Genomic DNA, 14630 nt, shown 5'->3' on the forward strand with positions numbered 1-14630 from the left:
GAATGCATGTTCTTACACAGGAACAGGAAGCTCAAGTTCAAATTCCAAGAGAATATATAAAAGCCACCCTCTTCTCTCAACTCCATGTGGTGACCTGCCCAGTACTATCCATGTGGTTCTGCTTCAATAAACCATCTTTCCAATCAGCCTCCCTGTTTCCAGTGCTTTTCTCCCAGCTTGGAACTGAACCAGATGGATATTTCTTCCAACACTCTCAACCTGTTATCAGTTTTAACAGAGACTGATTTCTAATATATTGTTGTAGTTTAGTGATATGGCCATAGGCTTTCTATAATAGCCCTTAGCATGCTGAATGTTTCTCATGAACACCAAAATGTAGGTTAGCAAGCCATCAGTTAATTTCTTTTGAAAGAGATTATTGTTTGGCAATCTTTTATTTCAAGAACATTCACTGTCTACTTGCTGGAATGTCATGTTGCAAGGTGAGTTACAGTACATTGTTCGGCTCTAATTTGTAAGCAAGTAGGTCTGATTCACATATAACACTGAATTACAATACAGTATGATCAAGTTTGGATTAGTATGATATGCAAATCCATCCTTAAAAAAGGGAAATACATTTTTTTACAAATCACAATTCAGAAATATGGAATTCATTATTTTTCACACAGCTTTGCCTGAACCCATTTAATACTAGATTATTTTTATATTTTGCCCAGTTTGTTTCTCAGGTACTGGCAGAAAAGAATAGTAAAAACCAGGACTTACTGAATAAACTACTGTATAATTACTTTTCTCATTTGAAAAACTTCAGTTTGTTATTGGTTTATTCAATAAACCATGGCAAAAACAAATCATGGCTTTTGGAGGTAGCTTTATACATATTTGATACACAGACTTACTTTAGGAAAGAAAAGCCCTGGGAAAATACAAACAGACATTTTTCTACTTTTCATGTGGCCATGAAAACGTATACTTCAAATTTAAATATAGCTTACTGTGGTGTTGAACTTGAATAATCATTTATCTCAACTATAATTGGCTAAAATAAAGCAGTCTTAAAACTGATTTACTCCAATTAATCAAGATCAATCATTTTTAGGATCATGGTGCCATTTTTTCAAAATGTTAAAAGTGCTTTTTGAATTAAAAAGATAAAGATGTGGAAAAATTAGATTCAGATTTCACATGATAATGCATGATGCTGCAACAATTGGCTAACCTATGAAAAACCACTCATTGAAATCACAGATGTCTGACCAATGTAGATGCATTTAGGATTAGAAGCAAGCATGTGTCTTGCTCTTCAGAATATACATAAGACAAATGAACTTTCTGCCTCCATCTAAGTTGTTTAGTGGAAAATCGCCATAGCTTCATAGAATAGTGTGTGTGCAAAATCAAACCAGTGTGAAGAGAGGATAAGAGCTATTTCGGGTTTCACAATTGCTTGATCACTATGATCGCCATAGGTTCCAGGCATCTGCCAAGAGCTAGTTTCTTCAGAATTTGACACTGGAGAGGGATAATGTTTGAATTAAATGCACTGGAAGTACTGCATTTCTGAATAGGTCCCATTGCTGTAGAATTCTAATATCTGGCTTCTCTTGGTAAATTTACTTGCCACACTTAACTGCCACCACCTATTTGTTTTCAGCTGCAGAAGTTTAAACACCTAAAAAGATACAACTTAAGAAATATGGACATTACCAGAACTGTGATTCAGAAGCTAGCCGTGCACTGCCTTGTCAGAAAAACATTAATCTTCAAAATAGTTATTTGAAAGTTAGTGTTTAATAAAGACAAAGCAAACTGCCTAAAAGAATTTGCTGTTTATCCATGCTACCTTAGAGAGAGAAAGTTATCTTTTTTTAGATCATGGTCACCCCTATTTAATATCTGTTCAATTAGGAATCATCTAATTATTCCTTACATTCTTCCTCTACTGTTAAAAACAAACACCCAAATGGCCCCATAGTTATTTCCATTTGATGGATTGCTCAGATGAACCTCGAAGTATTGTTTCCAAATATTCAGAGTTAAGGTTACTCAGACCCACATACAATTACTGCATTCATGATCTGATTAAAACCATCATGTGGTTTATTTTCTGATTTATGTGATGAATGAAAGGAGACTGTGAATACATTGATTCCTTTTAGAGCAGTAATCCACTGCTGAAATCCACTGCTTTCCACTGCTTTCTTGCTGCCTTCTGACTGCAATTGTCACTTGAAACAAGATGCAAAGAGGCACTTGTTGTGTGGTTCCCTGGTTTATTTGAAGTTTATTTTTATGTCCTGTTCAAATACCTAACCAATGCACAGAGATGCAAGACAAAACCAGTTAAAAAACAGGAGAGAAAATCTAGGAATTGGCCAATTAGCCATAAATTTATATAGGCTGACTTCACAAGGGATTCCACGTTGTTCAACAAGCCAGAGCACAACATACTGTGTGATGCAAAACTTCTGAGAAAGAAGAGGGTTAAATTCTTTGAATAAAAATATCTGAACATGAATAAACCTTGCTCTGATAACTGAAGTAAACAGTTAGTACTAATCCCAAGGTGATAGTTAAACACACTTGTAAATGTATATGGCATTTTCCCCAACTCATGATAAATGCTTTGGAGAAATAGTTATAATCTTCTTTTTTGTTAAAGACTCACTCATTTATATTTTAGAACAGCAAGCTGGCTGAGGAACTTTGGGAGTCCACAAGTCTTAAAGTTGACAAGGTTGGAGAGCCCTGTTTCAGACCACTTTACCATAGTAGGAAGAAACTTTATTTACCCCACACAAAATCAAACTATTCACTAAATCATAGGACTGCTTAAAGTTTGTGCTTGTGGTTTGTACTCTTTTCTTGATTATGACTCAAAGAGATCAAAAGGAAGAAAAATAAGAGGGTATACAGCATCCTCTAACCTACCTGATAAAATTGCTCTGGAGAAATGATTAAAAAAATAAAAATAAAACCACATAGTGAACAAAAAACTGGCATGCATTCTGGTGAATATACTTCTCCAAAATCACAAGTAAAATAATTAGATATTACAAAGGGTTTGGACCACTATGTGAAGGGTGCTATAGAGCAGTCTATTTACTGGCACTTTAAGAAATGCCAACACCTTCTGGATAAGGCAGAATAATATTATGGTTAATATTTGTGAAGCAACAAGGGTTATCGTGAGTGAGACAAGGCAAAGTTCTATGGCACATAATGTTGAGGCTGAGCTTTCCCATTTTTCTGTGCTGGGCTAAGCACATTTTTATTACCTTAACTTCAGTAAATGCAAAAAAAAGATCTGAATAAAAGTTTCTAATGTATGCAATACTAAAGGTAAAGGTTTCCCTGTCCAGTGGTGTCCAATACTAAACAGATTGTATGAATTCAACAAGACATCCTTGAGCATCTCAAGAGAATAAAATGGGAGTGAAGGAAAACAGTTCATTAGGAATTAAACACCATCTTCTCTTTCCTGGTTGAAAAAATTAATGTTCCACCTTAGATTTTATTTTCTCACTGCCCACCACAATTCCACTAGGTAATGAAGTCTGGGAGTATACAACTGGGAAGGGAGGATAGCCACAATAATTACCTCCCAAGGTGCTTTGCTGTATTACTCACTTGTAGAAAATGTGTGCTTATCCAACAAGGAGCCCAAAGAGCAGCCTTGTTCCCTGGGTTGATACCTAAAATTCCAGTTCACATACTACACAATCTAAAGCAAGTATTTTGGAATTAAGCAGATAACTTTGAGAAAATACAAATACTCAGACTCCAGACAATCTTTACAACTCAGCCTAAAACACTAAGCCAAAGAATAAATACCACAGATATAATACTGCATTACCAATATTAAGAACTCTTAAAAATACTAATTACAGTAATATGATTCTCCTACCCTCCCTGAAATTTCTGTCACCTCCAGATAAATTGTAAACTACCAATTACCTCCAGCTATTTTAATGAAAGATGGAAGAAATATACTTTGAATTGTGTTGAGTTTTCCAGATTCCAAAGACCATACAAAGGTAAAATTTGGTTCATAATCAAGCATTTTCTTAGTAAACCATTCATTGTTAATCATATGGCTGGTTAGGAATGATGGGGCTTGATTTTGGAGATCAGGAAATAGGGAAAGTTGGTGTTTTACTGTCAAAGTTTACTAATCACAAAAAAATCTCTAGCATGTAGATGTGAACTCCCAATTGCATCAGATTGTCAACACACAGAGAAACTCTTAGAAGAGTTATATTTTACACATTGATTTATGTCTCTCCATTTTTAACAGTAAACTTAGCAGAAAGAGATACAGGGTCTGCCAGAGATAGGAACAGAATCTATAGACACTTGAATTAAAATACTATCCATGGAAAATCAATTCACACTATGTAGAAGTTTTAATACTGTATATATAACAGTTGTTTTTAAGTAGTTAAAGACACTCCTGGATTAGAATATTGGCCATGTAAATTAATGTATAAATGCATTGATTAATTAGTGCATGATGATTTGAGTTTTTTCTTCCTAGCATATTCCCACAAGTACAGGAACTGTTATTTTACCTCAATTCCAACAGTCTTAAAACATGACATATAAGGTCTATGCAATAAATATTTCTCCAATATATCCAGTCTTGAAGCTTTAGTACAGGCCTCAAATAACACAAATTGGTTTTTTTTAATTACAACAGATCTAAGATGAACTTCCTTATATGTTTTTTTTTAAATTTGAATTTCAAAACAAGGCTATTTCCTGCTTCTGGGCTGCGTATTTTGACCTCTACAGCCGCAGCAGGCACTGTTTGATTAGTAGCACAAACTAACACATAATTGATCATGTGTTGGGAATGGATCCCAGCCAGGAAGATATGCTATTTAACCAAAGCAACTGGTAATTTATAGTTGCCTGGAATGCACCAGGTCCACCCAGTATTTGATAAGCAATGGGCAATATACCATTGGAGTTGCCCTTATTTATTTTTTTCTGCATTAGGTATTGCACAGGACATTAGTTGCAAGCAATAAGTTTAACAACAATAGTCATCGTTTATGAATGAGGTAAATATTTCTATTCATCATGGCTGAGGTCCAGACACATTGTGGCAGAGCTGCCTAAAGCTGTTCTGTTTTACATAGTTGCCTCAACTCCGATTGCTGGAACAATCCATTCTGAGATGGAGATTGATATGGAAAAGTGGGGTGCCCTGCCTCAGTGCCTCCAGTTGACAGTGTTAAGAAGGACTGCTTAACTTTCCCCATCTACTTCATTGGAAATATTTTCTGGCCCTGGGCAAAAGACCATTGAAGATCAACAGAGCAGCCAATCTGATGTGACAAGGAAGCTCTGATGCAGTGCTTTATTTACTGGTTTATTCATTACTGAAACAGACTGTTCCATTTCAATCCAAAGGTAGCTTATCTCTGCAGCTAGATAATTTTAGAAAGAAAATATCCATTGTACCGCTTAGAAGTACAAATGCTATTACAGAAACAATAACATTCCAAAAAGCTAGTTACCCCCAAATTCCTTATTTTTACTTAGTACTTAAAACACCCAGATCTGTATAAACAAAACTGTACAGGAAAAACATATCGTAACTACCTTCATGGAGTGACCTGACTTTGATGCCATCCTACAATCTTTAGCATCCGAATATATACAAGAAAATATATACAAGAAAAAAACAGAAGATGTTTGCCTTGAAATAGAGATCTAGGTGCTGTACCTCTTTTCACATTTGCACTCTGTTCACCTAAAGAAAATGTTCCCCCTTATTTCATTCAATGTGTCAAGTGCTTTTGCTTTATATTTATTTACATTTCTGACCACATTAAAAAGACTCTGGGTGGTACGCAAGATCAAAAACCTCATAAATAAGACTGATAATAAATTCTGAATATTATTATACTCAATTGGGTGACACAATTTCTCCACAACTGTTTTCGGGATATTTTTTAGCTTTTGAACTTCTACCAAAACAGTAGTGACCAATTGTTTTCCTACAAACCAACTTTATACATGTCACCTCAGAGTAATTTATGTGACCAACTATTATAGTTAAAATTCCCACTATTTTGCAAGTTATTGGATTGGATAAAAGCTGCTTAGAATATTATAAAACAAGGGTGTCAAATTCAAGGCCCACAGGACAGATCTGGCCCGTGGGGTGCTTAAATCCACAGGGCTAGCCTAGAAATATCAAAGGACCGGCCCACGATGCCTCTGGTGGTTAAAACGGGCCATGTGCAGGCCCCCATGCCTCATTTTCACCCTCAATGGCCTCCTGCAGCACTCAGCCAGCCAAAAATGGGCTGAAAAACAGGCTGAAAATGGGCCAAAAAACAGGCCAAAAACGGGCCCAAAGTGGGCTGAAAAACAGGCCCAAAACAGCACAAAAACGGACCAAAAACAGGCTGAAGAATGGCCAAAAATGGGCCATGTGCCCCATTTTGACCAGCAGGATGCTGCAGGAGGCATCCATCCCACCCCACCGTTACCTCGCTACCCCTCCCCACCACCCACAGAGAAGTACAATGCTGATCCGGCCCTTGAAGAAATCCAGTTTGACACCCCTGCTATAGAATATTATACCAAACATACCGTGTTTCTCCAACAATACGACCTCCACCAATAGGAAGACCCAGCATGTTTTCTAGGCAGAAAATGAAATTAAGCCCCTCCCCCCAAATTTAGGCCTATTTTAAAACATGCAAAATGGGGGGAAGTGCAGGGGGACTTGCCATTAGGAGCGCGGAGAGCTCCCTACTGCCAAGCACCTTTGCGGCAGACCCAAGACCTTCAGCACCTGCCGCTGTTGATTTCCCTTCTGCCCATGCTGCCACCGCGTTTGGAGCTGCCACTTCCACGTTTGGAGCACCACTGCCGTTTGGAGCTGCCGCTTCTGCATTTGGAGCTGCCGCTTCTGCATTTGGAGCTGCCACTTCCATGTTTGGAGCTGCCGCTTCCGCATTTGGAGCTGCCACTTCCGCATTTGGAGCTGCTGCTTCTGCATTTGGGACCCACCGCTGTTTGGAGCACTGCCGCTGTTTGGAGTTGACATATCCACATTTGGAGCTGCTGCCGCGTTTGGAGCTGCTGCTTCCGCATTTGGAACACTGCCGCTGTTTGGAGCACCGCCGCCACTCCAAACATGGTGGCAGCTCCAAATGCGGAAGTGGCAGCTCCAAACATGATGGCAGTGCTCCAAATGGCGGCGGCACTCCAAATGGTGGTGGCACTCCAAACACAGAAGCGGCAGCTCCAAACGTGGCGGCAGTGCTCCAAATGGCGGCAGCACTCCAAATGGCAGCGGCACTCCAAACATGGAAGCGGCAGCTCCAAACGTGGCGGCGGAATGGGTAGAAGGGAAAGTAACAGCGGCGGGTGCCAAAGGTCTTAGGTCTGCAGCAAAGGTGTTTGGTGGGAGTAGGGAGCTCTCTGCACTTCGCCATGATCACCCATTAGGAGTGGCTGGTGGTGAGGCTGCCCGTGGGGCGCTCTAGATGAGGATGCAAGGGGGGGAATTAAGTCACCCCCGAAAAGACGACCTAGCCATTTTTTCGGGGCTCAAAAAAATATAAGACCCGGCCTTATTTTATGAGAAACACAGTACTACAAGAAACAATGTGTAACAGGAGACAAATGCATATCCTCAATTTACAACCCTTCATTTAGTAACCATTTGAAGTTACAATGGTACTGAAAAAAGAGACTTATCACCAGTTTTCACATTGCAGATTCCCATGGTCACATGATCATGTTTTGTGATCTTCTGACATGCAAAGTCAATGCAGAAACCAGATTCACTTAACAACCATGTTACTAATTTAATAACTGCAGTGATTCACTTAACTGTAGCAAGAATGGTTGTAAAATGGGGCAAAAATCACTTAATAACTGTCTCACTTAGCAATAGAAATTTTGGGCTCAACTGTGGTCAAATGTTGAGGACTATCAGTATTGGGTAATGTGTCTGCCATTATCTGTCTTGTTATATATGTCCCAAAAATGTGGAGTCATTTGATCTCATTTAGGAAATTATTTCTACATATAAAATGAACAATTTTTGCATTTTCTTTTTCATAAACAATACAGTTTAACACTTGAAGCTACCTTAATCAGTATCAAATTATAGTTTCACTCAGCACGACATGCAATTTAGATTACGTGGCTCAGCTACAAAAACCAGTGAACAGATAGCCTAAAATAGGCAGAAAAGTGAATGAAGGGCCTCCCAAAATAGTCACTAACCAAATTCTAACAGGGCACCTTATAACTAGATTTGAGAACATCCACATTACTGAAATTTAGCTCCATGTTTACCACCTGATATTTTCACACATATAAGCAGATATTATTTTAAAACATATACTTTCAAACAAATTGATTCTACAAGAATTTTTAACATTTCCTATGTGGATAAATAGTATTACATTAAATCTCAAAAGTCTGCAAACTAAAATACCTAAGAAATACACATGTAAGATCAGTATGCCCTACCTAGTGCAATCTATACATATATTATTCGCCACCTACAGGCTGCAGAGGAGTATATTTGTAGAGTTTATTAAAGATATGGTAATAGATGCATCACATGCAAGGTGATATGTAAATTGTCACTGCTTTGTTCAGACGACTTGGACCCAGAAAACAGGCATGAAGATATCAGGTTAAACTTTTGATAGCTACAAAAATGCCCCAAGAGAATGAGCTGGCCCAGAAGGGAGAACCTCAAATTATAAAGCAAAGTACATATAGATCCATAAAACAAAAGCCAACACAGAACATCAAATCTGAGGTTGATCAACCAAATGATTATCTAGCTAAGTATTCTGTTCCACAGTGCCCAATCAGATGCCAAGAGAAAGCCCATAAGCAGAAAATATGCACAGTGGCACTTCTCTTGTTTTTTGGCCCCAGCAATTGCTTCCTACAACCTATATGTGAACCAAGGATTATAGAGACATTTGCTGGTGATGCTTTAGGGCAGTACTTCTGGCTAGGGAATTCTGGGAATTGAAGTCCACACAATCTTAAAATTGTCAAGTTTGAGAAAGTTGTAGGGGATTCTTACACTGAGCAGGATGTAGTTTTTAATGGCCCTAATCTGTTTTTTCTATATAGCTATCCCTACCTAGAAATCTTGTAAGTATTAAATATATATATGTTTTTAAGACAAGAACATCCAAACTGATATCATTACATTTGGGGGTAATGCATATATAGTTGTTATACACTGTAATTACGTCAGATTCCCAAAATGACTTGGAATACAGGGAAATCTGACATGTACATTTATTAAGGTGATTTTTAATTATAGTTTGGGATAAAAAATACACTGAATTGGGCTCAAAACGAAAAATATATAATAGATTGCTTTAAAAAATAACCTACCCAGAAAACTACAACTACTATAGAGTAGCTAGTTTTCATATATGTTAAATCATAGTGGGTGGTTCCACCTACCATGCCAAGTCGACAAGATAAAACAAGCAAATCATAATGTGGCTTCTTCTCAGGTGTTTAATATTAAGACCTGTTTTGACATTAACAGTAATGTCTAATATTATACGTGTTTCTCTCCAAGGTCCTCTGGCTGAGTATACATTTTTCTAGCACCGGCTCTGTGATCCTTTAATCAAAACACATGATCTAACACTCATTGCAATCTAGGGAACAAGTGACACCTTGTGAAGGATTAAAAACATTCAATGCTTCTTTGTCAAAATATTTTTAGAAGTACTGGTTGGCAACGTCCAAATGGCAGAGCAGAAAGTTTGCAGATAATGGAACAGTGCTATAATCCAAGGCACCGTGACAGCCCAAGATGGCACCAAATGTGTTCACACATCACACTACGCCATTGGTCAGGTCAATGTAAAGTCACTAAGGGTTGAGAAACTCTGCAGTATACCATGCAGTACATTGTTTAACTAGAGTTAACAATAATTGACTAGGTTCACATACTATGCTAAGGGTATGAATCATACATAGCTTTCAAATCACACTAGCTGGGTTCAGATAAGTTAGGCCAAACAACAAGCCAGCCACAAGAACACAATTCAGCGTTAGCTGCCCTCTTCTCAGAAATTGAAGAGCAGCTTTTAGTAAAGTCAATGAACGCAATCCCACCATCTACCTAGCTTTGTATCAGAAAACCACGCAGGCCTCTCCCTTTTCCTCTTTGCACGCCATCACCTTTCGCGGAATAACTAGTCCTTTCCACGTAATTCTGAAGCACACACCCCCGCCCCCGCCCCGAAGGAAGAGCAGGGCAAGAACAGCACAGGCAGCGACTCGCCGATCGCTTCCAGCGTTCCAGGCGGTTCTGAACTCGCTCTGCTTGTACAGCCTCTTTTTATCGGGTGCGTTACAAAGGAGCCATTAAGCGCAAATCTAGAGGCAAATCCGCCCCAGTGTATAAACGCGTCCTTTGTAATCCGATGTAAAACGGCACCGTATAATGAAAATAATCGTTTTACACTCGGGGAGCAACATCCAGAGGCACAAGAACTGCACCGAGTAATGTGGGAGTTGCAAAAAAAAAAAAAAAAGGGAACCGTGGGAAGCTACCTCGGGTGTTGGACACAACCAAACGGTTAAAGAACATTAATGGCACTTTCAATCGAGTTGAGAGGCAGGTGTCTTCTGCACTTCTCGCGTTCCGTTCCTTTCCCTGCCTTTCTTCACGGTTGCTTTACAAGGCAACATGAATCTTTGTAGCGCACACGAGCACGGCCACCCGCCGTAGAAGGGGGAGCAGCGCCTTTTTAAGTGACTAGGAACCCTCCTCAAGCTCATTTGTAAAAAGACCGCAGATCAGCAGAGAAAACCCGTGCGTTAAGCCTTAATTGCAAGCAGGCTTTCAGAGCATATATTCCGAATTCTGCAAGTGAAGATTAAAACAGGAAGGAAGGAAGGAAGGAAGGAAGGAAGGAAAGAAAGAAAGAAAGAAAGAAAGAAAGAAAGAAAGAAAGAAAGAAAGAAAGAAAGAAAGAAAGAAAGAAAGAAAGAAAGAAAGAAAGTTTCACGAATTCTCTAAACTGGCCCCAAACCGTTGCAGTGATGTGACTGTGAATGTCTCTGCTTCCGAAGCGGTTTAACTTTTGCAGAGTTAAACAGACCGACAAGCCCTTTGCGATGGCGAAGTCTGACACCTATGGAATTTCACCAGTTAAGCGATCCGTTTTTATCTGCGAGCGTCTCTCTGTCTTCTTCAAACATTGCACCGGGTAAGTTTCTAAGCCCTCCCGCCCCCTAACCGAACTGTCACCGAAGCATCTCAAGCGTGTCCTAGCCCCCTACGGTCTCGGCTCGCTTGCAGCGTCCTCAAAATTCATCGGCCCCCGGCAGGTTGGCCTTTTGGGGGTGGGGTGGGGGCTCGGTTCGTGCTGCTTCCTGCAGCGCAGGCTAGGGGCGCGCCGACCAACTCGGTTCTCCTCCTTCGGACGCAAAGCGGGCACTTACTTCTCATCCACATGCAGGCTGGGCGAACACTTGATGGCGAGCCATGTTTTCCACTGGACGTGGCGGGCTTTGTAAACTTGCCCGAAGCCCCCGGAGCCGATCTTCTCCCAGTTCACGAACTCGCTTGAGTCGAAGGTTTTCAGCAGCCCCATGGCCCACGAGGAGCGACCCTCCGTTTCCATGGGGCCCTTGGAGCGCTCCCCAGCGCGGCAGCGGGACTCTCTCCTCAGGCACCGACCCCACTGCCCGCCTCGCTTCTCGCCACTGTCTCTTTTCTCCAGGTGACTCAAGGTGTACTCACGCACCTACTCTGACGTCACTTCCGGGGGTTCGCTGCTCGCCGCTTCGTCTGCAGCGTAATCTGAGGAGTCCCGGGAGCTGAAGTGGCTGTTGTAACAAGACAGCGGTTGCACAATCGCTGGCTGGTGTAAAAGACGGTTTTTTTCCACGGAAACGCGGGGGCAGAATTACTTTGGGCATCTTTTAGAGAAAATGGCTTTTTATCTTCTCTTTTTATCAAAAGGGGGAAAAAAGAAAACGGTGTGAGACAGAGTGAACTGAGAATCTTTTTCAATTAAATATTCGTTTCCAGTGTAAAAACCGAGCACTTTTTTATTCTCATTTAACAGATTAAATTTAAATTTAATGTTAAATTAAATTTAACAGTTGGAAGGGACCTTGTAGGTCTTCTAGTGACTAGTCCAACCCCCCCCCCGCTTCCCCGCCCAAGCAGGAGACCCTACTGTTATGTCCTCGGGGCTAACACAAGTTCTCTATCAGGTTCGTCCATCCTGGGGGGCGTTTGCATCCCCCATTGGCTGGCTCCCTGCTAGGTCAAGCCAGTCGCTGTTCGCTAGCTAGTCTGCTGTTAGCTGCAGACGCGACAGCCCCCTTTATTCCCGTTGAATAAAGCGTGTTACAGAATGCTCTGGTGTGGCCTCCCCTTTCTTCGGAATTTAACACCTACCTACACCATTTCTGACAGTTGCAGACCAGCCTCTTCTTGAAAGCGTCCAGTGATGAAGCTCCCACAACTTCTGAAGGCAACTTCTGTTCCGTGGGTTGGTGGCTCTCACTGTCAGAAAATTTCTCTTTATCCCAGAGTTATTCAAAGAGATCTGAATGGTATAGAGCAATGATGGCAACCCTTTTTGTTGTGGTGTGCCAAAAGCGCACACGTGCATGATAGCATACACATGCCAGCACCCACAATTCAATGCGCCCCACCCACACACATGCATGTGCAACTCCCACCCTCACCCCCTCACCCTTACTTGCACTGCACATGCTGATTTTCGGCCCATTTGAGGCTGTTTTCACCTTCCTGGAGGCTTGAAGGAAGCCTCTGGAGCCTTGGGAGGTTGAAAATGGGCCTGTTTCAGCACTTCCAGTATTTCCAGAAGGCCTGTTTTTCAGCCTCCAGAGGCTGCAAAGGCTTCCCTCGAGCCTCCAGGAGAGCAAAAATGGCCTCAAACGGGCCAAAAATCAGCTGGGAGGTATGCACATGTGCAGTGCAGGTAGGTTTGGCTGAGGCTCATGTGCTTGCACTAATGGCTCTGCGTGCCACCTGTGGCACACATGCCATAGGTTCACCATCACAGGTATAGAGTCTCCTGCTTGAATAGGGTTTGGAGTAGAAGACCACCAACTTGAATAGAGGGTTGGAGTAGAAGACACCCAACTGTTATTCTTTTGTCTGTGTTTGCCTGGTATTAATTACACCAATAACAATAACTGGCTGATAAACCTTACTCAGCGAGTGGTCCTTAATGGTACTCTATTTACATGGAGGGAAGTAAGCAGTGGGGTACCTGCTTACAACCTGTCTTAAGGCCAGTACTCTTCAATATCTTCATAAGTGATTTAGACGAGGGAATAAAAGGGGAATTCATCAAATTTGCAGATGACACTAAGCTGGCAGGAATAACCAACAGCCCAGAAGTCAAACTCAGGATCCAAAAGATCTTGACAGATTTGAACAATGTGCCCTATCCAACAAAATAAAATTTAATATCGAGAAAAGTAAGGTTTTGCACTTGGGCTGGAAAAACCAATGTTACGAGTACAGATTTAGATGAAACCTGGCTCAAAAACAGTAACTGAGAGGGACCTTGGAGGCCTAGTGGATGATCACTTAAATATGAGTCATCAGTGTGCAGCAGCAGCCAAAAAAGCTAATACAATCCTTAGTTGTATAAACAGGCATAGAATCAAAATCACGTGAAGTATTAATACCGCTTTATAAAGCCTTAGTAAGATAGCACCTGGAATACTGCATCCATTTTTGGTCACCACATTACAAAAGATATGCTGAGACTTTGGGAAAGTACAAAGAAGAACAACTAAGATGATTAAAGGCCTAGATACAAAAACATATGAAGAACAGCTGCATGATTTAGGTTTGGCTAGTCTAGAGTAAAGGAGGAGTAGGGAGGACATGATAGTAGCAATCCAGTATTTGAGAGGCTGCTACAAAGAGGAGGGCATCAATTTATTTTCCAAAGCACAAGAAGGCAGGAAAAGAAAGGAGGGAAACTAATTAAGGAGGGAAGCAACCTGGAATTGAGAAACTTCCTAACAGGATAATCAACCAGTGAAACAGCTTGCCTTCAGATGTTGTGGGTGCTCCATCACTGGAGGATTTTAAGAAGAGCCTGGACAGTCACTTGTCTGAAATGGTATAGGACAGTGGTCAGGGAACAGGGGTAAATTACCCCAAATGGGGTAAAAGTGAAAATCTGGGGGTAATGAGGAGGTTGCGCTGGCCAATGGCGGAACTATCGGCATAGCAGCAGTTATTAAAACACCCTTGAGGCAAATTTATCCCCTCCACCCCACCCTTGTTTCCTGGGTCGGAAATGACTCCAGGCTAGATTCTGCAAGAGCCGCGCCGCCCGTTTTTAGGGAAGGCGAGCTTCTGGCATAGGGCAGAGCATTTTGGGAAAAGGGACGCTTTCCCCGCGCTGCGATGACCGCACGCTTCGCGCGCAGTTTGTGTCACCGTGGCTCCCAAATATCATCCTCCCTTCCCGCTTCCTCGCCCCAGGCCCTGCCTGCCTGCCAACTAGCCAGCCAGCCCGGCTCCCTCCCCGAAGCCTCTCATCACTGCCAGGCACACAGGAAGCGAAGAGGCACCTGCAACTGCTGCCTTGGCCCTGAGAAAATTCCCAGAAGCCCTCGGGAAGCCTGGT

At 41.4% G+C, this 14630-nt stretch overlaps 1 protein-coding gene across 1 annotated transcript in view; it reads right to left on the reverse strand.

The window, feature by feature from the left end:
• Positions 1-11751, reverse strand: part of RIPK4 (receptor interacting serine/threonine kinase 4) — a 30934-nt gene extending 19183 nt beyond the window's left edge. The window contains exon 1 of the mRNA XM_026713622.2: positions 11440-11751. Coding sequence (XP_026569407.1) covers positions 11440-11621 — 182 coding nt within the window. The 5' untranslated portion in view covers positions 11622-11751. The remainder of the gene's footprint in view (positions 1-11439) is intronic.
• Positions 11752-14630: the final 2879 nt, after the last annotated feature.

The sequence above is a fragment of the Pseudonaja textilis genome, chromosome 7 (genome assembly GCF_049901715.1).
Source record: "Pseudonaja textilis isolate UNSWEBS1 chromosome 7, rPseTex1.2, whole genome shotgun sequence".
NCBI lineage: Eukaryota > Metazoa > Chordata > Lepidosauria > Squamata > Elapidae > Pseudonaja > Pseudonaja textilis.